General features: G+C 39.2%; 1 protein-coding gene across 8 annotated transcripts in view; it reads left to right on the top strand.

The window, feature by feature from the left end:
• Positions 1-14,419: 14,419 nt before the first annotated feature.
• Positions 14,420-27,575, top strand: part of ZDHHC15 (zDHHC palmitoyltransferase 15) — a 92,324-nt gene continuing 79,168 nt past the window's right edge. For 3 of the 8 annotated variants that reach the window (XM_074277267.1, XM_074277269.1, XM_074277268.1), the window contains exons 1-2: positions 14,468-14,663; positions 24,500-24,526. In XM_074277267.1, the coding sequence (XP_074133368.1) occupies positions 14,528-14,663; positions 24,500-24,526 (163 nt within the window). In that variant the 5' untranslated portion in view covers positions 14,468-14,527. Of the gene's footprint in view, positions 14,664-15,633; positions 15,930-24,499; positions 24,527-27,575 lie in introns of those variants that run through there. The other 5 variants (XR_012483933.1, XM_074277263.1, XM_074277266.1 and 2 more) reach the window with 4 other exon arrangements.

A 27,575-nucleotide genomic window follows, 5' to 3' on the forward strand; every position in this document is an offset into this window, starting at 1 on the left:
ATTCTACAGTCAGTCTCTTCATCACATGATTAACAAACCAGAACTAGTTGTACAGTGTATAAAAGACATTAAAAGTAATTTTAGAAGGTGCAAGAAAGGCCTTGTGCAGAAGTTGTTACTGAAGTTGAGCTTTGAAGAAGATAAGGTATTCTAAGAGGTGAAGGTGAGGACAGAAAGCATTCCAGGAATATAGCCTATTCAAAGACACAGTGGATGGGATACCAATAAGGGGGCCATCAGCAAAGCCAAAACCACTGTAGGGTAGTCTTAGAGTACAATGAGACATAGGGTATGATGCTTATTGCTTTCCGGGCTCTAGATCTAAAGGCAGCAAGAGTGAAAGACTCTCCCAAGAATGCCTGAGAGTGGTCAAAAAACTCAGGACAGAGACCCTTGAAACCCTGGAGGATGCCTGCAGTGCTATAGCACTCAAGTTAGAAGCCCCGGGAGTCTGAGATCCTTAACATTATAACCTGATGAGCAGGTTGATTTCAGCAAAGCCTGGAAAGGGACATCTAGGTGGCGCAGTGGAGGACCCGAGTTCAAATGTGGTCTCAGACATTTAACATGTCCTACCTGTGTGACCCTGGGCAAGTCACTTAACCCCAGCCTCAGGGGAAAAAAAAGAAAAAAGAAAAGAAAAGAAAAGCCTGAAAAGCCGTTCAGGAACTGATGCTGAGTGAAGTGGGCAGAACTAGGAGATCATTGTATACAGTAACAGGAAGATGATGTGACGATCAATTGTGAAGGACTTGGCTCTTCTCAGCAGTGTGGTGATCTGAGACTTGTGATGGAAAATGCCACCTGCATTCAGAGAGATAATTATGAAGTATGAATGTGGATCGAAGCATACTATTTTCACCTTTTTTAATTTGTTTTTTTCTTGTGGCCTTTTCCCTGATTTTTCTTTCACAACATGACTAATATTGAAATATATTTAAAATGACTGTACATGTATATCCTATATCAGGTTATTTGCTGTCTTGGGGAGGGAGGAAATGAGGGAGAGAGGAAGAGATGGAGAAAAAAATTGAAACTCAAAATCTTTTTTTTAAAATAGTTTTTATTTACCAGATATATGCATGGGTAATTTTACAGCATTGACAATTGCCAAACCTTTTGTTCTATTTTTTCCCCTCCTTCCCCCACCCCCTCCCCCAGATGGCAGGTAGAACAATACATGTTAAATATGTTAAAGTATATGTTCAATACAATATATGTATACATGTCCATGCAATTATTTTGCTGTACAAAAAGAATCGGACTTTGAAATAGTGTACAAGTAGCCTGTGAAGGAAATCCAAAATGCAGGCGGACAAAATTAGAGGGATTGGGAATTTTATGTAGTAGTTCATAGTCATCTCCCAGTGAAACTCAAAATCTTACAAAAATGAATGTTGAAAACCATCTTTACATGTAACTGGAAAAATAAAATACTACTGAGAAAAAGAAAAAATCGGCATTATATCCTGAGATATTAGAGAGGGCCCTGAAGAGCCAGTATTCTTAACTTCAAAGGGTGAGCATTAATTGCCAAAGTGGAGGTTAGCACAGGAACCCAAGTGACACAAAGCAAAACTAAGCTGAACAGACTATCCTACTCATAAGGTTGGCAGGGGGCAGAGCCTGGCCCAAGAACAAAACTCTTAAGTTGAGAACTAAAGTGGAAGAAATAATTAAATTTTTTTAAAAAGCACCAACCAGTAAAAAAAATATTATATACAGATCACCTAAAAGAGAGACAAATTCTGTAATTGCAAGCTTAGGGTCAAAGGAAAAAAAATTGGATTTTCCATAAGGACCTTATGAATTCTTAGAAGAAATGAGAAGGAAGGAAGGAAGAGGGAAGAAAGGAAGGGAGGGAGGAATGGAGTGGGGAGGGGGGAGGAAGGGAGCGGAAGGGAGTGGAAGGGAGCGGGAAGAGACAGAGACAGAGACAGAGACAGAGACAGACAGACTCAGGAAGGATTAGGAGAATAAATAGCTTAAACAAAAAAGTGATAAACCTTACCCAAAATGAACATCCTGAAAACTAGAAAAGATAAAACAGGAATTAGTAACTCCATAAGAAACAACAAATAGTAGAACAAACTTAAAGAACTGAAAAAAGAAGAAAATATAAAATTGTTATCAAAAACAACTGACCTCAAAAACAGTCAAGAGAGATAAGAAATCAATGGACTCCCTTAATTAAAAATAGAGAGTGATCTACTTCCACAGAGAGAACCAATGAAGTCTGAATGCAGATTGAAGCATAATTTTTTCACTTTATTTTCCTTACTTTTTTTAGCAACATGGCTAATATGAAAATGTTCTACAGGATTTTTCATGTGTAATTGATATCACATTGCTTTCTCAATGGATGGGGGAGGAATAGGAAGGAAAGGGAAAATTCAGAACTAAAAAAAATTAATGAATGTTAAAAATAAGTAATGGTTTTGTTTTAAAATTAAAACTAGATACTGTTTCTTTTTAAATAGCATTTTATTTTTTCAAATACATGAAAAAATAGTTTTCAGCATTCACTTTTATAAAGCCAAGTTTTTCTCCCTCCATTCCCCCTCCCTAAAACAACAAGCAATCCAATATAGATTAAACATGTGCAGTTCTTCTAACCATATTTCCATAGCCATCATCCTGTACAAGAAAAATCAGATCAAAAGAAAAAGAAACATGAGAAAGAAAACAACAAAAAGGTAAAAAATACTATGCTTCAATTCACATTTAGTCCCCATAGTTCTCTCTCTGGATGTAGAAGATACTTTCCATTACAAATCTATTAGAATTGCCTTGAATCATTGTTGGAAAGAGCCAGGTCCATCATAATTAATCATCATATAATCTTGTTGCTGTGTACAGTGTTGTCTTGGTTCTACTCACTTCACTCGGCATCAGTTCATGTAGGTATCTCTAGGCCTTTCTGACATCATCCTGCTCATCATTTCCTATAATATCCCATTACATTTGTATACCATGACTTATTCGACCATCCCCCAACTGATAGGCATCCACTCAGTTTCTAGTTCCTTGCCACTAGAAAAAGAGCTTCTACAGACACTTTTGTACCTGTGGATCCTTTTCCCTTTTTTATGATCTCTTTGGGATACAGACTCAGTAGAGACACTGCTGGATGAAAAGGATATGCACAGTTTTATAATCCTTTGAGCATAGTGCCAAATTACTTTCCAGAAAAATTGGATCATTTTATAATTCCTCAGCAATGCATTAAGGTTTCAGTTTTCCTATATCTCCTCCAACATTTATCATTATCTTTTCCTGGCATCTTAGCCAATCTGAGAGATGTGAAATGGTACCTCAGAGTTGTCTTAATTTGCATTTCTCTAATCAGTAGTAATTTAGAGCATTTTTTCATGTGACTAGAAATGGCTCTAATTGCTTTGTCTGAAAATTGTTCTTATCCTTTCACTATTTATCAATTGGGGAATAGCTTGTATGTACTCTTATAAATTTGAGTCAGTTCTCTATATATTGTAGAAATGAGGTCTTTATCAGAACCCTTGGATGTAAAAAATTATTTCCCAGCTTTCTGTTTTCCTTCTAATCTTGGCCACATTGCTTTTGTATAAAACCTTTTTAATTTAATGTAATCAAAATATCCATTTTACATTTTATAATGTTCTCTAATTCTTCTTTGGCCATAAATCTCTCCCTTGTCCACACATCTGAGAGGCAATACCTTGTTTTCCTAATTTGCTATAGTGTCACCCCTTAAATCTAAATCATGAATCCATTTTGACCTTATCTTGGTATAGGGTGTTAGATGTTGGTCAATGCCTAGTTTCTACCATATTATTTTCCAGTTTTCCCAGCAATTTTTGTCAAATAGTGAGTTCTTGTCCCAGAAGCTGAGTCTTTGGGTTTATCATACACTAGATTACTACAGTCATTGACTACTGTGTCTTGTAAACCTAATCTATTCCATTGATCTACTTACTCTACTTCTTAGCCAGTACTAAACTATTTTTATGATGGCTTTGTAATATAGTTTTAGGTCTAGTACAGCTACACTACCTTCCTTTGCTTTTTTTCCCCTTAATTCCCTTGAAATTCTTGATCTTTTGATTTTCCAGATCAGTTTTGTTATTATTTTTTCTGGCTCTATAAAGTAATTTCTTGGCAGTTTGATTGGTAATAGCATTTAATAAGTTGACTAATTAAGGTAGAATTGTCATTTTTATTATATTAGCTCAGCTTACCCGTGAGCACTTGATTTTCTTCCACTTGTTTAGATCTAATTTTATTTGTGACAGTATGTTTTAAGAAATCATAAAAGAAAACTGCCCAGATCTATTAGCACCAGAAAGCAAAGTCAAGATTGAAAGAATCCACTGATTTTTTTTCCAAAAAGAAACACCAAAAGGAAAAGTCCCATCAATGAGACCAAAATCCAAGCTTCTACTTCAAAGAAAATGATATACCCAGCAACTACAGTCAGCATCACATAAAACTTGGCATCTTCTACAGTAAACAAGAAGAGATTTTGAAATAAAATATTCCAAAAGACAAGAGATCTAGGCTTATAAGCAAAAACAACTTAACCTGAAGAGATGAGAGAAATCCTATGGGTATGAAAATGAATCTTAAATGGAATAGGTAAATTTCAAGCATTTTCTGATGAAAAGACCAAAGCTACTTAGGAACTCTTTAATACAAATACAGGACTAGGTAAATATATTTGAGCAACTGGAAGGAGCTATATGATGATATAGAAGTAGCATTCTTGTAGGAGAAGAAATAAGGGTTCCTTCAGAATTATAATGTCTTCATAGGGTATTATTAAAGGAGTTAAACAAAGAAAAGCAGATTCTGGGGAGGGGGGGTGGATTGGCTCTGTTCTGTCCATTCAAGGAGAGGAAAGAGAAATAAAAGAAGGAAGGAGTTAGAACTTACTATTTCTCATAATTGGGGAACATGAACAAACAGACGATGGGAGAGGGCAACAGATGAACTTTCACTCTTATCTCAAATGGACAAAATGGGGTTGAACACACTCCCACACACAGTTTCATGCAGAAATACATTAAACTCAATTGGGAAGCAGCTAGGGATACAGAAGGTAAGAGGGAGAATAATATAAGGGAGGTAATAGTCACAAGCAAAATTAACTTTTTGATTCTGACAGAGGGATGAAAAAAATAAAATTAAAGGGAATAAAAAAGATCTAGAGTCTAAGGGAGTGCTAAGATTGCCTCAGACAATTGGGTAACAGCTGAACAAACTGTGGTATATAAATGTAATGAAATATTATTGCACCATAAGAAATCTTGAAAGAGACAATTTCAAAGAAAACTGGGTAATATGAAATGAGAAGAACCAGCAAAATACTTTAAACAAAGACAGCAGCATTGTAAAGAAAAATAACTTTGAGAGACTTAAGAAGTCTAATCAAAGCAATGACCTATGTATGTTGTTTCTATGAGGACCTATTAATGAAACATTTTACCTCCCTCCTGACGGAGAAAAAATGGGCACAAGGTATAAAAAAATGACACAATTTTGAACATGGAAAACCAAAAGGAAATAAAATCTGTTATAATTGGTATGCCAAAATCCTTTCCTCCCCCCCACAGTTTCCCATTTTTTGGTACCAACAACTTGTTTGAATAGTTCGAGTTGGAGTTTTTACTTGTGCAGCATAATTCTTTCTCTTTTTATTCTTTATTATAGTTTTGTTATAATTTTATCCTTTGTTCTAACTATATGCAGACTACTGATTCATCACTGATGGCGAATCAGTTATAAGTCACTTCCTGGCCATTAAAGTATAATTAATTTTTAAAAGTTAAACTGACTTCATTTTAACAGATATGAAATTAGTTATTGATTTGGTAAGCATATTAGAATATATAGAAGCATATTAGAAGTGTCTTGTGCAATAAGTCCATTAACTGGATAGAGCAAAGATCAGAATCAACATCAAATTAGAAGGATAAGAATAAAAAGAAGACACTGGTAACACATGCAACAGCTTCAAACTGACATTCAGAATGATGTTGATGGCAGAAAATGACAAATTGAAAAAGGCAAAAATAAATCACTTTGATTGTCACCGTTTTCTTGCAAGAATCATGTCAAGCACTTGCCATAACAAAGAAACCAAAAATTCTCAGAAACCCCCTTAGCCAGAAAACTCATGATACTCTTGCCAGTCAAAGAGATGGCAGTCGGTGGGATCACTGGTCTATAAGGCAAATTCATTCGTAAAATTATATGGTCGCTGACAGATTATGAGTAATATTGACTCATAAAACAGTTTAGAATAGTAGAGACAAAAACAAGTCTACAGAAAGTTTAGGATAAGATCTCACTAAATTTTGTAATTCTAAGAATATTCATAAATGAAACTAGAAGTCCACAGGCATTGAACAGATTTGTCAGTGTTTCTATAACACTTCGTTTTTATCAGTAAAATGGGACCATCAAAGTGGATATCTTCAACATAAAGAAGATCCAACTCACTTCCAGTGGATCAATGATGGACAGAAATAACTACACCCAGAGAAGGAACACTGGGAAGTGAATGTAAACTGTTAGCACTACTGTTTATCTACCCAGGTTACTTATACCTTCGGAATCCAATACTTAACGTGCAACAAGAAAATGGGATTTACACACATATATTGTATCTAGGTTAGACTTTAACACATGTAAAATGTATGGGATTGCCTGTCATCTAGGGGAGGGAACAGAGGGAGGGAGGGGAAAATTTGGAAAAATGAATACAAGGGATAATGTTATAAAAAAAATTACTCATGCATATATACTGTCAAAAAATTTTTTATAATTATAAAATTAATTTTAAAAATGGGACCATCAAATTTAGATCCTTAACACCTCAGTACTATATGGCCTACATGGTCTAGAAATGGAATTTAAGATAATGAACTTGAGATGAGTATCTGGACCAGACCACATTCACATTAAGAAAATCCATGCTGTGGAGGTGTCATAATCTTGAAAACATTGAGCAATCCCAAGTTAAAAAAAAAAACGACACCAAAAGATTGATGGAGAAATAATTGAAATGCTTTTATATTCCCCCAAAAAGGCAATCAGGAGGATATCAATAATTATTAACCCATATTCCTATTTCATCATTATTTTTTAAAATATCTATGAGAATGGTGTACACAAAAAGCAAGGGTATCCATGATGAAAATATGAGTTGAAAACACATAGGTTTTTATCAAATGGTTCTGACCACATCTGTAAAGTCACACTGTAAACTGAGAAGTAGAGAGAATATAAGAGCCTAATGTGTTGTTTATGGATTATTAAACAGAATTACCAAGATTTGACTCAGTAGAGAAAAAAATAACCTAAAGGACTCTCTTCCTTATCCTTATCTTTAAGGATGAGAAGAGCATGGGATACCAATTAGATCACTTTTAGAAATCTCCACCAAGGGACCTGTATGTGCAAGAATGTTTGTGGCAGCCCTCTTTGTGGTGGCCAGAAACTGGAAACTGAGGGAATGCCCATCAACTGGAGAATGGCTGAATAAATTGTGGGTATGAATATTATGGAATAATATTGTTCTGTAAGAAACGACCAGCAGGATGATTTCAGAGAGGCCTGGAGAGACTTACAGGAACTGATGCTGAGTGAAATGAGCAGGACCAGGAGGTCATTATATATTTCAACAACAATACTATATAATGATCAGTTCTGATGGATGTGGCCCTCTCTAACAATGAGATGAACCAAATCAGTTCCAATAGAGCAGTAATGAATTGAACCGGCTACACCCAGCAAAAGAACTTTGGGAGATGACTGTGAACCACTACATAGAATTCCCAAACCCTCTATTTTTGTCTGCCTGCATTTTTGATTTCCTTTATAGGTTAATTGTACACTAATTCAAAGTTCGATTCTTTTTGTGCAGCAAAATAACTGTTTGGGCTTGTATACATATATTGTATTTAACATATACTTTAACATATTTAACATGTATTGGTCTATCTGCCATCTGGGGTAGGGAGTGGGGGGAAGGAGGGGAAAAATTGGAACAAAAGGTTTTGCAATTGTCAATGCTGAAAAATTACCCATACATATATCTGGTAAATTAAAAGATATAATAAAAATAAGTTTAAAAAAAAAAGAAAAAGAAAAGAAATCTCCACCAATACCTGTAAAATGTAAAACTTAGAGGAAGGCCTGCAGCCTTTACATGGATCCCCTATGGAGGTTCTACAAGAGAATATGGATATTTTTGTATAGAATAAGAGATCTTGGATGGGCTGTGATTGACACCAATAGATATAATAATACCCACATCCATGGACCTTAGTGAGGTATTGAATTAGAATTAATTAGAATTAGAAGGAAAACAGAAAACTGAGGGGGGCAGGTTTACAACAAATTTCTGTGATCAAGGCCTTATTTCTGAAATCAAGCTATTAAATCAAGAAATCAAAATTATTTATAGCCATATAAAAATGCTTTAAGTCCTTTTTGTGGTGGCAAGGAATTGGAAACTAAGTGGATGCCCCTCAGGTGGAGAATGGCTGAATAAGTTATAGCATATCAATGTTATGGAATATTATTGTTCTATATAAGAAATGATCAGCAAGATGATTTCAGAAAGGCTGAAGAAACTTACATGAACTGATGTTAAAGGAAGGGAGTAGAATCAAAAGAACATTGTTTACGGCAACAAAAAGATTATATACAATGATCAATTCTAATGAACATGGCTCTTTTCTTTTTTTTCCTTTTTTCTCTGAGGCTGGGGTTAAGTGACTTGCCCAGGGTCACACATCTAGAAAGTGTTAAGTGTCTGAGATCACATTTGAACTCGGGTCCTCCTGAATTCAGGGCTGGTGCTCTATCCACTGCGCCACCTAGCTGCCCTGAACATGGTTCTTTTCAAAAGTAAGGTGATTCAGGCCTGTTCTAATGGTTTGGTGATGGAGAGAGCCGTCTGCACCCAGACGAGAACTGTGGGGACTGAGTATGGATTACAACATAGTATTTTCACTTTTTTGTTGTTGTTTGGCTGGGGTATTTCTGTATTTTCTCATTTTTTCCTTTTCAATCTGATTTTTCTTGTGCGTCATGATAATTGTAAAATATGTATAGAAAAATTGCACATATTTAACATATGTTGGATTACTTGCCATCTGCGGGAGGGGGGTGAGGAAAAAGGAGAGAGAAAAAAATGGAGCACAAAGTTTTGCAAAGATGAATGTTGAAAACTGCGTATTTTGAAATTTTTGAGCTTGAAATTTTGAAAATAAATTTTGAAAAATTTTGAAAATAAAAAGCTTTTTAAAAATGTTCTATATCACTATTAATTATAGAACTGCAAATTAAATAACTCTGAGATACCACTTTACACCTATCAGATTGGTTAGTGTGACAGAAAAGAAAAATGGCAAATATTGGAAGGGAAAATTGGGATTTTTAATGCATTAATGGTGGAATTGTGAACTGATCCAATCATTCTAGAGAACAATTTGAAACTATGCTTAAAGGGCTATAAAATTATGCATATTCAATGACCCAGCAATACCACTGCTAGGTCTGTATCCCAGACAAAAAGGAAAAAAACAAAAAGGAAAATAACCTATATGTACAGAACTTTTTCTAGCAGATCTTTTTGTGGTGACAAAGAATTAGTATTTCAGGGGATACTCAGCAATTGGAGAATGGCAGAACAAATTGTGTTACATGACTGTGCTGTAAGAAATGATGAGAAGACAGATTTCAGAAAAACCTAAAAAAGACTTACATGAAGTGATACAAAGTGAAATGAGCAGAACCAAGAGAACATTGAATATAGTAACAACAACACTATATGATTAGTTATAAATGACTTCGCTTTTCTCAGCAATACAATAACCCAAGGCAATTGTGAAGGACTTATGATATAAAATGCTATCTACCTCCAGAGAAAGACCTGATGGAGTCTAAATGGAGATCAAAACATACTATTTTTTAGATTATTTTTCTTGGGAATTTTTTGGTCTGTGTTTTCTTTTGCCATATGGCTAATATGTAAATGTTTTACATGACTGGCCCATGTATCAACTTGTTTTTCAACTTGTTGGCCTTAGTGAATGGAGAGGGAAAGAGACAGGTAATTTGGAACTCAAAAAATTATTTGTAAAAACATTTTATTTTCAAAACATATGCATAGATAATTTTCAACATTTACTCTTGCAAAACTTTGTGTTTCAAATTTTTTTCTCCCTCCCTTTCCCCCACCCTCTCCCCTAGATGGCAAATAATCCAATTTTATGTTAAACATGTGCAGTTCTTCTAAACATATTTCCACAATCAGGATACTGTACAAGAAAAATCAGATCAAAAAGGAAAAAATGAAACAAAAAAATTTTAATAAGTTAAAATTATTTTTATGCATAGCGAGATAAAAATCAAATAAAAACACTAGAAAGAAAATTTTTAAAAAGAATCACTGGATTCCCTGCAGACTATCAGCAACAAAAAAGGAAGTAACAGTTTTCACAAGAACACCCTGCCATGCTGTTATGGTTGGACATGGTGTTGAAACTCTTGGTATTAAATAATGACAGGAGATGACAGATCATCAGAGCAGGACTAGACTAGGCAAACAAGTCAGTCATTTAGGGCCTGACACGGGGGGAATAGAGATGCAATAAGGGATGTTATTTTAATATGCCTTTTTATGGTTGCACATATTTTTTAAAAGCACTGAAGTATCAGAAATGATATTAGAACTCAGGTTCCTTAACTGTGCATCATGTGATCTTTCCACTATACTCCTATGTTCCATTTGACTTCTTATTTTAAGATCCCACTCCTAACATTTACTATCTTTGGGGCTTAGGGCAAAGACCTTCCCCCTCTGAGACTTTGTCATTCTCTGTAAAATGAGGACTAAAGAAGTCCTAAGGTCCCTTCTAGCTCTAAATCCCATGATTCACTATGTTCCAGTCTCACACAAAGGGCCCAAAATTCGACCAGACAGCAAAAAATGTCTTGTCCTGGTCTTGCTAATCAGCATTTATGACTTCAAGTTATATATTTGTTAAGGGTTGGGAAAAGGGTAGGGGAGAGAGAGAACTAGCCACTAAAGGCCTTTGGCTTCCATTTTTTCATAGTCCTTCCTTGTGGCAAGGGAAAGCAAGGTACAAAGCAACTCTTGGAACTGAATTTCTATATTCCCCATAGTGCTTATTACACACACACACACACACACACACACACACATACACACACTCCCACACATATTCACACACACATAACACATATATACTCATATACTCACACATACTCACCTACACATATACTTACATATACAAATAATCACAACACAAATACTCATATATTCACATATAATACTCCATACATACTCATACACACAACTCATACAAACATATACATGCTCATATTCACGTATATGTATATACTCACACATACTCAGTACATTCATGTTCACAATATATGCATATACATTACAAACATGAGTATACACATGCTCTTATACATATATTCACTCATACACTCATAAGAGTACCAGCCAGTCGGAACCTTAGAGGTCATCTAGAGCTGACCCTATCATCCAATCCAATCCACCTGGCATTTATTTAATAATCACTACACTGTGCAAAGGGCTATACTAAGTGCAAGGACAAAATAATATATAATCCCTCCTCTTAAGAAGTTTACATTCTACTGATGGGGTGGGGAGGATGATTCATGTGCACAAGATGTAAGCTAGATAAGAACACATTTTAGAATCTCAGTCAACAAGCATTTATTAAACACTTACTGTTTTCTGGGAACTATATAGTAAGTGCTAAGGATACAAGAAAAAGCAAGCAAGAAGCTCCTGTCCTAATGGAAGGCAACATGTAAATATCTGTGTACACACTAGATCTATACAGAATAAATGGAAAGAAACCTCAAAGGGATACTCAATGATGCCATATATAGAGACAGATGATCAATCAAAAATGTAAATTAGGTATAAAAATTTTCTTAGTCAATTTAGGAATAGTAAAGTCCTATGGTCACTGGATGAAGGACCCTCAGGATAGGGTAGGCTTGATTAAAATGATCAAACATCCATCTGGGCTCACGCATATTACAACAGACCAGTTTGGAGTTGAGCATTACAATAAGATGAAAGCAGGAGCTTTCTAGTAGAAGATTCCCAGACATTATTCCAGCAGCTAGTTTAGTGATATTCAAGGGAATTGCCCTTATGTGGTAGAAGATTGAGTTTTCTCTCTTCTCTGACCAATACCTTGTGAACCTTGTGAACTTCAAGGCTCTCCAAGAAAACTGACCCTTGCACTGGGTCTTTAAGGAGAGGTGGAATTTTGATAGACATGCTAAAGGAGGGTCAGCATTCAAGATGAAAGGAGCAATAAGGGCAAAGACACCAAGGTGAGAGTGACCAGTATGGAACACCGATTTTTTCTTTTTCTCAGTAGCATATTTTTTTTCCATTTACATGTAAAGATGTTCAGAAATGGCCAGAAGGTTCTGGGCATGGCTGGGTGACTAGGACTGTCTTGCTTCATGCCTCAAAATCAGTACTAATATGTAGACTGTAGGTAAGAGAGGGAAGTCGGGAAATTGATCCCCTCAATAGCCTTTGCTTCAGTAGATCACTTTGCATACATCAATGAAATCTGTAGATGAGGCTTTGTTTTTGTACCTGAAACAAGTATTTATTAAGCACTTACTGGATGCCAGGCATTAAAGATACAAATGTAAAAACTGAAATGAATCCTATCCATGATGAGCTTAATTATACCATTCTCAACTAACTTCCATTTCTCCCTTCAAATTCAGTGCAGGCCTCACAAGCCCTCCTTCCATGCATGTCATAACCTTCTTATCCTATGATTTGTGTCCCTGCTCCCCTAAATATCCTCAACAAAGCAGCCATCCCACATGTCGGGGACTATCCTCCAGATTGTTTTGTGTTCTTGGGATAGCAGGGCAGCACTGCGGCTGTGCATTTGGCAGCCTTCACTCCTAGCACTTCTGAGGAAAAACATTACTGAAAATATGCTGCATCATTTCTAAGTCTACAATGCATCTTGCCATTGTCCTTTATGCCCCTGTGACTTGGATGCCTCAAGGCCTGGTGTTTTTCAGCTTCCTTAACCATCCATCATTACTGGAGCAGAATATTTTTGTTAAGCTAACCTTCTTTGATTCAACTCTGGGCTCAGGTTACCTTTGGTCCGATGTCTTCCCCCAGAAATACTTACCTCTTCGTTAATAATACTTATGTTTCAGTGTTGCCAAAGGCTAACCATGTAGCAGGGCAGGGAGGGAGGGAGGGAGGGAGGCTGGGAAAAAAAAAAAAACTGGAATCAGTTTCGAAATGCACAGCAACTAGGGCAATCTTTTACTGCTATGGCAAGTATGCTGGCCCTGGGCTGTGTGGGCAGGCCCGAATTACTCTCTGTCCCTGACCAACTTGTTCTTTTTTTTTATCTTCAGCTGTAAAACGTTAAAGCCATATTTGAATTTTTAAAAATTTGCTGAACATCTCTGATATTCTGTAATCTATGCTACTTTGCTCCCTTAGCCTCAGTTGTCCTCTGAGTAAGGGGTTTGGACCTACAGAAACTTCCCACCGCTGCTTTCTGCTTATGTAGCTTTAGACAAATCGCTTACCTGCCTGGGCTCAATTCCCCATTTCTATAACGAGGTTGGACTAGATGACTTTTGAGGCCCTTTCCAGCTTGAAATTAGGCTCTTGGATCTTTAAGAGTCTGTTGGTATAGTAAATGGTATAAAATATAACTGTCAGTTTAAAAATAAATTATCATCTCCATCACCTAGTCCATTCATAAATGTTTGGTGATTGCTTGAAATCACAGGCTCTATCCTCAAGGGACTTCCATTCTGTTGGAGAAAACTAAGTGGATAGAACATGTTCTGATTTTCTATTACTTCTTTCTGGACCTCCGTTTCCACATCCATAAAATGAAAAGGTTGGATTGGATGGTCTTGAAGGTCCCATCCCTGTTTTGGCACCGTAGGACCCTCTGGCTTCTCACCCTTATCACCTAACTTGTTAAGTCATTGCAGTTACCTCCAACTCTCTGTGGCCCCATTTGGGGCTTTCTTGGCAGAGGTACTGGAGCGGTTTGCCATTTCCTTTTGACAGAGGAGGAAACTGAGGCAGACAAGGTAAAGTGACTTGTCCAAGATCACACAGTTAGGAAATGCCTGAAACCGGATTGGAATTCAAATGTTCCTGACTGCAGGCCCGGTCACAGCAGCGCCACCTCGATATCCCACCCGGATGAGTGACAATGGAGTGGGGAGGGAGTTGTGAGTGTGTGTTTTGGTTTTTTTTGTGGTTTTTTTTTTTTTTGACTCGCCCAGCCATTCGAAGCAGTGGCCGCTAGGTGGCGCTGTAGCGCCACGAAGCCCCACAAGACTTTGCAGTAGAGCGCCGCACGGGTGCGTCTGCCCTTCCTCCCCATATCTTCTTAGTCCTCTCCGCGCTAGAGCTGCCAGACCTGCTGGGTCGAGCTTCGAGCGGAGGATGCGACGGGGCTGGAAGATGGCTCTGTCCGGGGGGCTGCGGTTCTGCCGCCGCATGCTGGCTTGGGTGCCCGTGCTGGTCATCGTTCTCGTCGTGCTTTGGTCCTATTACGCCTATGTCTTCGAGATGTGCGTGGGTAAGTGGGAGTGAGCGGGGGCGCCTCCCCGCCCCCCCCCCGTGTCTCTCGAGTCCCTGAGGGAGCCCCGCCTCTTACTTCTGCCCCCTCCCCGGCCTGCTCTGGCCGTCTGGCCCCCTTCCCCACCCTGGGGGCTTCTTTCCCCCTCGTCGTGCCCGTTTTGTGCCATGGGCGTCCAGCGTCCACGGGCTCCCTGCGGTTCCCGACGCCCCCACCCAGGTCCCTAGCACCGAGCTTCCGCCGCATTCCCCGCTTCCAGAAAGAGCGCCGGGGATGGAGTCCGTAGAGTTGCGTTACAGCCCGTAGCTGCCGCTTACCGTCTCTGTGACCTTGAGCAAATAAAATGGCATGTCGTCTCTGGGCCTCGAATCCTTCAGCTGCAAGAGGAGGGGGCGCACTCATGTTCTCCAAGGGCCCTTCCTGCCTTCGAGCCCAGAGCCGAGGAGCCTCTTCCACCACCACCTCACCTGATTCTCATTCCATTTCCCATACTAGGGCACTACGGCGGCCCGCGTCTCCTCACCTCGGGGGCTTCCCGAGCTAACGCTCGCCAGCTTTCCCCCCCACCCCCGCTATTATGGCCGAGCTTCCTTTTCCCGACTCCTAAGATTTGGGGAGGCATAGAATCCCACCTCCGCCCCCTTTCCCCATAGACTGAGAAGAGCAATTTCGTACGCTGGTGGTCTAAACGGAATTTGGGGAAAACTAGGGGCGAGAAAGACTGTCTTTTTCAGCCGTGTTTCGGGTTCTTTCCCTAGTGATTCAAGTCTGTATAGCAAGGATAAAATTTCCCTCACCTCATTCGTGGGGGGGAGGGGGGAAATGCGTATGTGTCGCTATGTATACCGACATGTAGCTATATATTATGCGTTTTGTTTTAATGGAGCGATCACTTGCCAATAAATATCTTTCTTCATAGAACCTTCAAAAAAAAAAAAAAAAAGACAAGCAAAATCATTTCACATGACTGCAGTAAATAGCGTCCTACATCACCTTTACTTCTTATGCTTTACTGTTGACAAACAGGAAATAAAGATGATGTCTAACTGCAGTCGTCAAGGAATGGGCAGTAGCCACTAGATTTTACCTGATTCCTATTGTATTTTACGGGAATTCTTTTGTCTTTATTTATGTCATTGTTTTCACACTCAGAAACAGGGGCCTTGCCAGCGTGCATTTCTACCTTGAGATGCATTGCAGGTCTTGCAGATCCTCCTTTCTTGCATGTCACAGCTATAAGCAAGGATCCCTGCAGTCACACATTGAGTGAGAAAATCGTCTCTTTACATTATATTCTGTGGTGTTTTTCTTGATTTTATGGAATATTTGCCAGTCACGTTTTATTCTGGTTCTGGTTGCTCTCTGGACTCGTCTGGGCAGTGTGTTTGATACGTTTGATTTATATTATTGGAAATGTGAATATTGTTCTCTTGGTTTTGCCTTTTTTATTCTGCTTTGGTTCGTACAGGTCTTGCCATGTTTCTGTGGAACGTTTCCTATTTACTGCCCCTTATAGCACAATAATATTCAATTGTATTCATATCTCTTGGCACAGAGAAAGCATTTAATAAGTGCTTCGTGCATTTCATTCATTTATATACTATAATTTGTTCAACCATTCCCCAATCATTGGGCACATGATTTGTTTCCAGCATCTTGCTACTACAAATAGTGTTGCTATTAATATTTTGGTATGCGTGAAACCTTCCTTTCTATCGTTGACTTCATTGGGGTAATAAACCCCAAAGGAGAATTGTGGTATCAAAGGGCAAGGACAGTTTCATGGTTTTTCTTGTGAAATATCAAATTATTTTCCAGAATCATTGAACCGGTTCATAGTCCATACCCATAGTGCATTAGTGTGCCTGTTTTCCAGCAGCCCCTCTAACATGATTATTTCTATCTCCCACCATCTTTGCAAATTTGATTGGTGAAAGAAGCTAAGCTCCTTTTTGGATACATTATGGAAAATGCAAAAAGAGCTCTTAAAGAAATCAATCCAATCAATTGCCTTTGTCAGGCATAAAATAAATTTGGTTTCTATCTCATTGCTGAAAATGAGGGTTTAATCAAAGCTGTGCAGTAATAGGAGAGATTTTCTAAATATTCAGACTTTACCATTTCTGCCTTTGACTGAAAAAAAATGACAAGTCTAGGAATCTGGACTGCAATTATGCTGTCGACATTCTGTCTAAGGACATTGGGGGGCTTTTGTGATTTGAGTGGACATTGCAAAGAAAGCCCCTCCTTTTAAACATAAAACCAAGCTGGAATCACAGAATCTTAGAATTGAAAGAGACCTCAGAGGCCATCTGGTGCCAACCATGTGTGATGAGGAAAGTGCTTTAAAAACAAATAGAAATGATCAGTCTTTGCTTAAAGATGTCAATTAAGGGGGAGCCTAGTGCTCCCCCCCCACAATTCATTTTACTTGTGGATAGCTCAAAATATGCTATTTCCCCCTTATATCAAATCTACCTTTGCTTTTTTGTTTGTTTGGGTTTTTTGGGTTTTTTTTGTAATCCCCACCCATAGCTTCAAGTTTTCCCCTCTGGAGCCCAACAGAACAAATTAAAATCTTTCCCATGGCAGCTGATAGCTCTCATGCCCCCTCAATAGATCTACTTCCCTCAGATAATACTTATATGAATTTAAGGCTCTTCAGCCTCATGCCTACTCTCCCCTGATTGTTCTCAAGCTGACCCATGACCCAGTGAACATAATAGTACTCCCCATGATATGGTCAGTCCAGAGCAGGGTCCAGTGGGCCCATCATGCCCTTACCTCTAGACATTATGCTTCTTTTAGGGTGTGACCTCCTTGAGAGTAATTATTTCCCCAGGCTTAGCAGTGCTTTGCACATAATAAGTACCTGGTAATTTTTTTCATTCATTCTTAACCTAGCCTAAAATCATATTCCCTTTTTTTCAGTGCTATAGTGCACAATAGATTCAAATTGACATCACATCCTCTTAAAATTCCCAGATCCCTAGCTTGGCTTTCCCCATCTTGTGAAGTTGGCTTTTTTAACTCAAATCTTGAAATTAACCTTTATACCTATTAAATTTTGCTTTATTAGACTCAGAACGGTATTCGAGCCTGCCAAGATATTTTAAGATATAGACTCTATAGTCTATGATTCTGTTATTTCTCCCTTCCAGCTATGTAACATCTGTAAATTTGATAAGCATTATCATCTGTTCCCTGATCCAGGTCATTGATTAAAAGGTTAGATAGCACAGGGCCAAGCACAGAACTCTGGGAGACTCTACCAGACACTTCCTTCCTCCTCGATTGAAATGAAACCATTCATAATCATTTTGGGGGTCCATTCAACTGATTGGAAATGTATTTGCCTGTAGCTTCATCTAGCCCACATCTCTCCATCTTATCTTGAAGAACAGGACATTTTGATTAGGCTTTGCTAAAGTAATCTACTAAAGTAAATCTAAAAGAAAAGTGATATCTACAATCTATGTTCAGATAACTCCCCTGATCTGATGTTCTAGTGATTGTAAGAAAAAAGGAAATGAGATTGATCTGGAATGACTTGTTCTTCATGAAGCCATATTGGTTCTTGGTTCTTTTCCTTTTTCAACTGTTCCTTAATGGCCCTTTTAATAATAAGGTAATATTTTGCCAGAAATTACAGCCAAATTTACCAGGCTGCAGTTCTCAGACTTCTCCTTAATCTTTTGGAGAATCAGGACATTTACCTCCCTCTTGAAAGCCTAGCGCACCTCTCCATGATCTTTCCAAAATAGTCAACCGTTGTTGGTTTCAGCAACACCCTTCGCCAGTCCTCCCAGTAGCCTAGGATATGCTTCTTTTGGACTTGGTGATTTGAACTCATCCAAGGCAGCTACTTCTAGATCTGGGGAAGCCCATTCAGACAATCTAATCCAACTCCTTCCCTTGGCAGAGAAGAAAATGGAAGTCCAGAGAGGAGAAATGAATGGCTAGCAAAGGGGCAGAGATGAGACTTGAATTCTGATCTCCCAAGCCCTTGGACCATTTTTCACCCACTACTTCCTATTGCTCTATGTTGCAATTGTTTCATAATGTAATATGAAAAGAATTTGGTTTGTTTGGAGATTTTTTTTCTGTATAGACCACCTACTTGTGAAGCAGGATAAAATAAGCATATCTTGGATTGATATTGTTAGAAAGGAATGAGGCTCTGATAAATTCTTCCTAATGTCAAGTTACCTAGTTGAAAGCAGAAGTGATCTATTGAGAATTATTTCTCCTTCTACCTGAGCTGACCAATAGAAAGGCTGAGTAGTATATACAGAGTCCTGCCTTGGAAATGGGAGACTTTACTCCAAATCCCAGTAGATTTGTATTGGCCACATAAGTGTAGGCAAGTTGCAGGCCCTCTTTGGGCCTCAGTTTCCTTCTGTGTAAAATTGAGATACCAATATCGCAATACCAATATCATAAGGGTTATGATGAGCAAAGCGTTTTGTAAACCTGAAAGCACTATTGAAGCATGGGCCGTGATTGCATAGAATTAATGGGATCTTGTTGGGTACAGGAGTAACTATTTTTGTCTTTTGGAAGAGGGCGGAGAGCTACAGTGTCTCTACTGAAAAGAAGAAATAAAGGAGTTGGGGTGTAATCCTACTCAGAGCCCAGAATTATTTGATACGAAAGGGCACTGATTATGTGGGTTAGTCAGGAAAAATGGAAAGCATTTCTGGAGCTGAGAACTAGAGAAGATTTTCTAAGAAACAAGTTTCTGCAGCTGTAGAACTTGTGAGTGTGAATCATTGCCTGCACTGTATGTCAAACAGGTTTGGAGCTGCCTCCAGGCCAACTAGTGAGTTGCTATATGCAGGAATTGGAATTGGGAGCCATTTCTATTGGCCCTCCACAAGGTCCCTGGAGGTGGTAAAGAAGGGTGCTTGGCTGATTTGGGCAGAGACAAAGTCAGGAAGATGGTGTAAGGCTATTCATTTGTATGTCATTGTAGTCATCATCATCATCATCATCATCTTCATAGTAGTTCACATGTATAGAGTTCTTTAAAGATTGAAAAATGTTTCTCTTACTATATATAATTCTGTGGCATACCTAGTACAAGTATAATTATTTCCAATTTTCAGATCAGATAACTGAGGTGCAAAGAGGTTGAGACTTGCCCATGATCTCACAATCAGGAAGTACCAGAGTTGGAAGTGAACTCTACCTCCGGTGCTTTTTCCCTACACCGTGACCTACAACTTTTCAAATCAGTTATCTTTTATTTTACAAAAGACAATTGAATTGCCTCAAACCTATTGTAAAAACCAACCTCGCTCACAGAAAGTAAGAAAATTCAGAGAGAGCCCTGAACTATAGCAAGGAATTTCTTGTTTGACTTTTTTTTAAATTAAATTTGATTTTTCTGAATGCATCTGTTTTTTCTTCCCCCACCCCTCCCTATACACATACATATCCTGGGGGGAAAAAGAAAAACAAAACCTTTGTAACAAATATGGATAGTCAAGCAAAACAAATTGTCATATTTTTCATGTAGGAAATGCCTTTCTTGTTCTGCATTTGAGTCTATTGCTTCTCTCTCTGATGTTGGGTAGCCATCAGTCTTTTGGAATCATGGTTGATCTTTCCATTGATCAGAGTTCTGAAGTTTTTCAAAATTGTTTTTATAATATTGATGTTATCATTGACATTGTTTTTCTGCTTCTGCTCACTTTGTTCTACATCAGTTCATAGAAATTTTCTTAGGCTTCTCTAAGACTGTCTCTTATATGTACAACAGTAAATGTACATATCATATACATTACATATATATAGCATAATTTGTTTAGCCTTTCTCCAATTTATGCAGGCCCTTTCTTAGTTCCCATTTCTTTACCAGTACAAAAAGAGCTGCCATAAATATTTTTGCACACATACAGTCAGTTCTGTTATAAAATAAATATGCATTCCCAAAAAGCCCTTCACTGTGCAATTTTGCACCAAGAATACCACAGGGCTTATAGGAAAAAATAGAAAGAAAAAAAATAGCTTACACTTGAAGATATCCAGTGATGGAGGACTGCCCATTCCACTTTGAGATAGCTCAGATTGTTAGCTAATTTTTCCTTATATCAAATCAAAATCACTCCCTCTGCTTTTTGTGAGCCTTCCTGAATGCTTACCTACTCATCTGGGACAGACATACTGCACCTATTTGGGGGAGTATTACCAGGTGATGTTTGAGTTCTCATACATGTTTTCTTTCATGAAAAGTCATAATTGACAGACCTCTATTCTTCCATATCATTTTCTCCAAAGAATCTGGAAATAGATCATAGGAAAGAGGAGTTTGCAAAGGATCTCCAGTTGTCTAAATCACTAAAAGCAAGGGCCAGATGGGTAATTATCAGACTGTCACCATGCTTGGAGAGTTACAGAAAGTCTTAAGTGCACACTCAGCTAAGACACTAATGATAAAGGATCTATTTTGTAAAAGTTGAGAATGAATCTGGTAATTTTTTCATTTTTAAAAGCAATTGTAACCCATGAACTGTATCTTTAACCTCTGTCCCACTCTGTAAAAGGCATTAGTAAAAAGGGGAAGGAAAAGCAGAAATATCAAGTGAAATACTGTAACTTTTTGGAAATGAAATGTTCTCTTCTTAGAGACATGCAGTTCCAAGGAATGAAGTTTGCAAGGTAATGTTATTGCTTCAGGTTCATCCTGGCATGTTCCAAGTACCAGATTGTCCCTTTCCTCACTATTAGTGCTTTTTGTGCTTGTTTATTGGGAGAGTATTTTGTGACATTGGATGGAAGAAGATAGGTCCCAAGCTTAGAGCTTCCACACACTTACTCCAGTGTATGAAGGCCTCCCTCTCTGGCTCAGCCCCTCCCAAACCACCATCTTTTTTTAGCTCATGTTGCCACCACTCAGAGTTGCTTCTGGGAAATACCAGAATGTAGTTCAAATGTAATTTGTATAAGTAATAAATGTAATAATACACATGTTGAGGACAGAATAGCCTTTATTCTAACCTGTGGAAACTGGAAAAACAATATCAAGAATTCAGTAGTCTTTAAACCAAAGCTTCTTAAACTGTGGCTTGCAACCCCACATGAGGTCTCCTAAGTGAATGTGGGGGCCACGAAATTATGCTTTATTTTCGGTCAGTGTTTGATTTGTATACCTATTTTATATACCCAGGGTTGTGTAAAAATTAAGACTGCCCCAGAAGGGGTAACATGTTTGGGGCTGTTATTTGGGGGACCAAATAACTCTGGGTAATAGGAACTTGAGGTCCAGGAACTTTTTTTCTTGGGTCACATGAGCAAAAGCATATGGAGTTCCCATATGTGTCTGCCCCATGGTAGTCAGTGGCTTCTGAAAGGTATGGGAGGGATGGAGAAAAGGAGGCGCCTGGAGAACCTTCTCCTGATTCCAGAGGTCCAGGTTTTAATCTCTATATTTAGTATATCTGAAGATATACTCTATTCTTCTGAGAAGAAAAAGGGAGGTGGTAGCTCCCACAGGGAGCTGAACCAACCAGTGAGGAACCCCCTAGTGAGTTAACATAGTCCTAGGAAAATACAATCAAAAGCCCCAAACAAAGGTTCACCACCCTCTTAGTTCGTGAAGTTGATCAAGGCCCTTCCCTGCCCAGTCCCCACACTATTGTCATCATGATGTGACACAAGGTCATCAATTCTCCTTCAGAAAAACACCACTCTCTGAAGGATTTTGAAGGGATCCCTTTCCTCTCGGGAGCAACCAGAACAGTTGCCAGTGGCTAGGACAAATGGGTGCAGCCCCAGGCTGGCCCATCCAAGCTTCCTGCTTCCTCCCCCTTCTTCACTATCCAATTATTGAATGGGTTTCTTTCAAGCAGCCGGACTCAGAGTTCTCTAACTGGGGGGGGGGGGGGGGGGGGGGGGGGGGGGGGGGGGGGGGGGGGGGGGGGGGAAGCAAAATCAAGCAGCTGGTGTCAGTGGCTAGGCAGGTGTCTCTGAAAAAGAGAGAAGACATTATCTGGAAAGCTTGCCGCTTCCCACTGGGAGAGCCAACTGTAATTGCATTTGGGTAGGAGCAGGAAATGCAGGAGGGCAAAGACAGCCAGGATAGTTTTTAACCAAGTCCTGCCAAGCTGGGCGTTGCCAGGGCTGGCCGTGGGGGCTCATTGGTTGGTTGGCTGGCAGGTTTTGTGTGGCCTTTTCAAAAAAAATGGCTCCAAAAAAATAAAAGACCTGAATATGAGGGGAGGGAGAAGCCAGGAAGTTTGCTCCGGAAAAAAAAAATCCTAGAACACTGTTTCTTCCCCGTTTGGAGTTTATTACTATTATTAGTACTCATAAAAGTCAGCCATCATTTAGGCTGATTCATCAGGTCACAGTTAAGATGACTTTTCTCCATGTTGTCTAGTTTGGGGTACCAATCTGTAGGTATAGAAAGTCTTTATCCCATCAATGATTCCTCTATAACTTGTAGTCTTAGAGCGAGTCCTGCCTTTGTTACCTCCCTGGGCCTCAGTTCCCTCCTTTGTAAAATAAAGGGAGGGAATCAGATTACTTCTGAGGTCCCTTCTCTCTACATTCATGAGTCAGATCTTGAAGGCCTCCCTCTCTGGCTCAGCCCCTCCCAAAACACCATCTTTTTCGCTCGTGTTGCCACCACCCAGAGTTGCTTCTGGGAAATACCCGGATGTAGTTCAAATGTAGCTTGTGTAAGCAATGGGCTGATGAGAGCTGCGGTAAGCACTAAAAGCTTCAGGTGCTTGCCCAGTGTTAGAGAGTCAGTGTGTGTCAGGGTGGACCTTGTAACCAGCTTTTGCTACTTCCAAGACCAGGCCTTTGTCCAGGATGTCAGGCTGGCCCTCAGCATGTAGCCCAGCCCAGAGCACTGAGGCAGTGAGGAACCAAAACAGGAGAGTTTCACTTGACATGATAGATTCCTGAAAAGTTATTCTCTAAATTGATTCAGACTTCAGGTATACCAGGGAGCCAGCTGGCTTGCTATTTAAAGGAAGCTAGCAGTGAAGCATTCAAGAACTTGAATAAGCCCATGCGAATTGGCCTGGTACCCCCATGGAAATCCTCCCTCGGTGCTTCCTGGTCCCTCCGCATCTCCACATCAATACCAGTAGAACACAAGCTCTAGTGGGTATAGCTGGGCCCCAAAGGTTTCTAGACCCTCCTGGGGCCCCATGACAGACAGGATCTAGCATCGTAGGCCCAGCCCAGCTCAGCTGGCAGACTCGGCCCCAGTGGCTTAGCCACCAGGGGATGAGTTTTTCCCACAGCATCTCCAGAATCAGTCCATTAATGCAGTGGTGTCAGACTCAAATAGAAATGAGGCCACTTCATACAGATCCCTGCTGGCTGCATACTGAAATAGAAAACCACATGTTGACATTATCTACGTTCTGCTGTACTTTAATTTATTTTGTTAAGCACTTCTCAGATCCTTTTGAATCTATTTGGCGGTACTCTACTCCAGGTGTTGCTTGTGGCCTTCAGGCCTCATGTTCAATCTCCATCAATGGAAGGTGTTCCCATGCCAGGGAAATCACAGATCCTTGAAAGATTGAAGTCATTGTCCCCTTTCAATTCCACTTTTTATGTAGCCGCCTCTTTTGCTTATTTGAAACATTCAATACCAGGATTGGTTAGTTGGTTGAATGAATGAATGACTGAATGAATGAGGAATCTCAATCGTGAAAGGGAAGGAAGACTATGGCTGGATGATCCTTACCCTGCCTCATCTAAACAGGCTTGCAGGTTCCCAGTTCTCCCTTAAAGAGTAAACTAATGAATGACCTGGGCATTTGGATAAGAACTACTTAAATAACACTTTTTCCCCCTTTTTCTTTTCACAGTGACTGTGGCCAACACAATAGAAAAAGGTAAGAAGATTATATAACCTGCTTTGGTTAGCCCATATGTGCTTTCACTTTCCATGTAAGAATGAATTGCCTATAAATCATTCTAGAAATCGAACAACTTACTCATGGTATACTTGATTCCCATGATATACTAGGACTAGTTTGAGATGATTAGTGGATCCTGTCTGGGAGGGGGGGAAACCTTCATTGGGGAGGGGTAGCCCTAGAGGTCATGAAGCATCCCCCTTTGTGTCAGATGGACAACTGCCAATACCTCATCAGAAGGCAGACCAGGATGTCTCCCTGATAAGGTGGAGTCCCTTCTTGCCCCCTGGCTACCAGTGATGTTTTAACCATCTCACCCCTGTCCCTCCAAACATGAAGCCTCCTCCCAAGAGACTGCTTGTTCTGAGTGCCAGGTTATCCTACTTCTTTTGCTTCCTCATGACTGACAGGCGGGATGAAAAGCCTGCTGTCTCTCTGATGATAACATCAGAGCTTTCCATTTCTACAAACATGTCTTAGGGATTCTCATACCATTTTACCACCAAGCCATATGCCTTTATGTAGCCCACCTGTTTTTGAGAATCACTTCCTTGTTAATCATTAATCTATATAACCCCCTTGTCATAAATCACTTTCCTGAGTGAATCAACACCTCAGCCTCTGAATTGGAGCTTCTGGGTCCTTGCAGTTGACTGAATTTAGGGGCAGAATCCAATATATTTCAGATGTTTATCATAAAAGCCTACCTTTGGCCCTCCTCCCCCCACTTGACTCATTCTCATATTTAATTTGATCATTCTGAGCTCCAGGGTAATCAAGAGTACAAATAGTTATGGTCCATTTATCTATCTATCTATCTATCTCTCTCTCTCTATCTATATACATAGATAGAGAGAGAGAGAGAGAGATATTTACTCATTGATTAATATTTACATTGTATATTTCCTCTTTAATAAAAGATCAACATTTATTTCTATTAACCAATTAAGCTTAGAGAGTCCCTACAAGTTCATAGAATATTAGTTATTTAATAAAATGTAGGAACCTAGTTACTCTTATTTAATGTTCTATATGAAATCCCTTAATCTGCTAGGATTAGATAAATATGAAAGGTATTGAATATACAATATATCAACAAAACTATTAATAAAACAAAGAATAGATGATAATTTGCAATATTTTAGCTGTGAAAACAATTATAACCAGTTATCCCAAACTCTCAGTGTAATAGTCAATGACTTCACTTCTAAGGGCACAGACCCCCACCGCTCAGTTCAAACAGAATAACAAAAATTCCATTCGTCATAATTTTCAAGATAAAGATGATAATAATTCCTTCAAGAAAGAAGTTCTCCCCATCCTCTCCATCTGTCTTCTTCACCTTCTCTCCAACTATAACAGGAAAACAGTTTCTTCAAATAAATATTAGAAGTCATCCAGTCTAGTTGCTTCATTTTCTAGATACAAAAACTGAGATCCAGAGAGTAACTAATGGTACAGTGACTTGAATACTGAATTTGGTGTTCAATTTAAGTACAGCCTCAGACATTTACTAGCTGTGTGACCTTAGATAAATCACTTCACCTCTGTCTGCCTCAGTTTCCACATTTGTAAAGTGGAAGTAAAGATTTCTATAGTACCCAGGGTTCTTCCCAGGGTTGCTGCAAAATGACAGGGAAATCACAAACCTCAGAGCTCTGTACAAATGCCATTTGTTGGTTTTATTACTTGGACTCCCTAATCTGAGACCTGGAGCATGTAGCGTAGGAGAGTGAGCGCTGAGCTTGGAGGCAGATGTCCACATCTCAGTTCTGCCAGTTGCCAGCAGAATATATCACACAAACCTCTCAAACTCATTTTGCTCATCTATAATCATATTTGCCCTCCATAAGTCAAAGGAGAATATAAAATACTTTGTAGAGCCAGCAGCATTTCTATATGTGTATATATAAATAAATTGGAGCTGTTGTTCTGATGATGGTGATGATTGTTCCTATTATGATCATTTCACACAGGGTTATGGAAGGATCAGATGAAATCATGTAGGTGAAGCTCTCCATAATCAGCCCTTTATTAGCAATAGTAACCCTACAAGTAATTGTGATTGCTCTTTTCTCCTGGGCCCAAGGATGACTCCAGTGGAACCATCACAGAATGGTGGTGAGTCCATTTGGAGCCTGGAACCTTCCAAAGAAGTCCTACCTCTCTAGTTCTTTCCCACTCTCTAGTTCCCTGGGTCTGGCTACTGAAATAGTAGCCCCATCCCAAATGTTGATATCACTGGGACTCCTATTGCTCTTTCTCCCAGTGGCAACTTATTGCTCAGGTCGCTGCTTTTGTTAAAGCTGAATTCTCAGAGCAATTTTCCTAAACTGAAATGATTTTCTGTTTGCCACAGAAAAGATATAGATCAGACATAGGATTAGGGGCTCTGGAGCTACAAAAGTCTCTAGAGCTCATCCAATGTGGTCCCCTCATTATATAGAGAAGAGAACCAAGGTCACTGACACAGTAAGTAACAGGGCTGATGTTTGAACCCAGATCCACTGATACCAAATCCAACCCTCTTTCCATTCCCACACAGTTTCTACAAAACACAAGATTTCCTGATACCAGAACAGTTTATTTACCAAGGGAAACTGTATATGTCCTCCCAAAGAAATGCTTAACACCTGTCAATCAGTAATGTGTAGTCCTGACTTGTCTAGAGACAGAACAGTGGGCTTGACGACTTCTTGAGGTCAGAGGATCATAGCTAGAAAGTACTGCAGAGGTCACCTAATCTAATCCATAGGATGACCTTAAGAGTTCATCTAATCTAATCCATTATACAGATGGGGAAACTGAGGCCTAGAGAGGTTCCATCACACAGGTTGCTAGCTGCACAGCCGGGAATCGGACATAGGTCATCTGACCCCAAATCTTGTGGGGGAGGGGCCGGTTTCCATTGTATATGGAAATCCTAACCAATCCTCTAAACCAGTGACCTCTTTGCTCCCTCAGAATACCAATTGTGTATATATGTCATTGCCATTGGGAACCTTGCTTAGTGTAGACAAAGAAA

Source organism: Sminthopsis crassicaudata, chromosome X (assembly GCF_048593235.1).
Source record: "Sminthopsis crassicaudata isolate SCR6 chromosome X, ASM4859323v1, whole genome shotgun sequence".
In the NCBI taxonomy this organism is placed as follows: domain Eukaryota; kingdom Metazoa; phylum Chordata; class Mammalia; order Dasyuromorphia; family Dasyuridae; genus Sminthopsis; species Sminthopsis crassicaudata.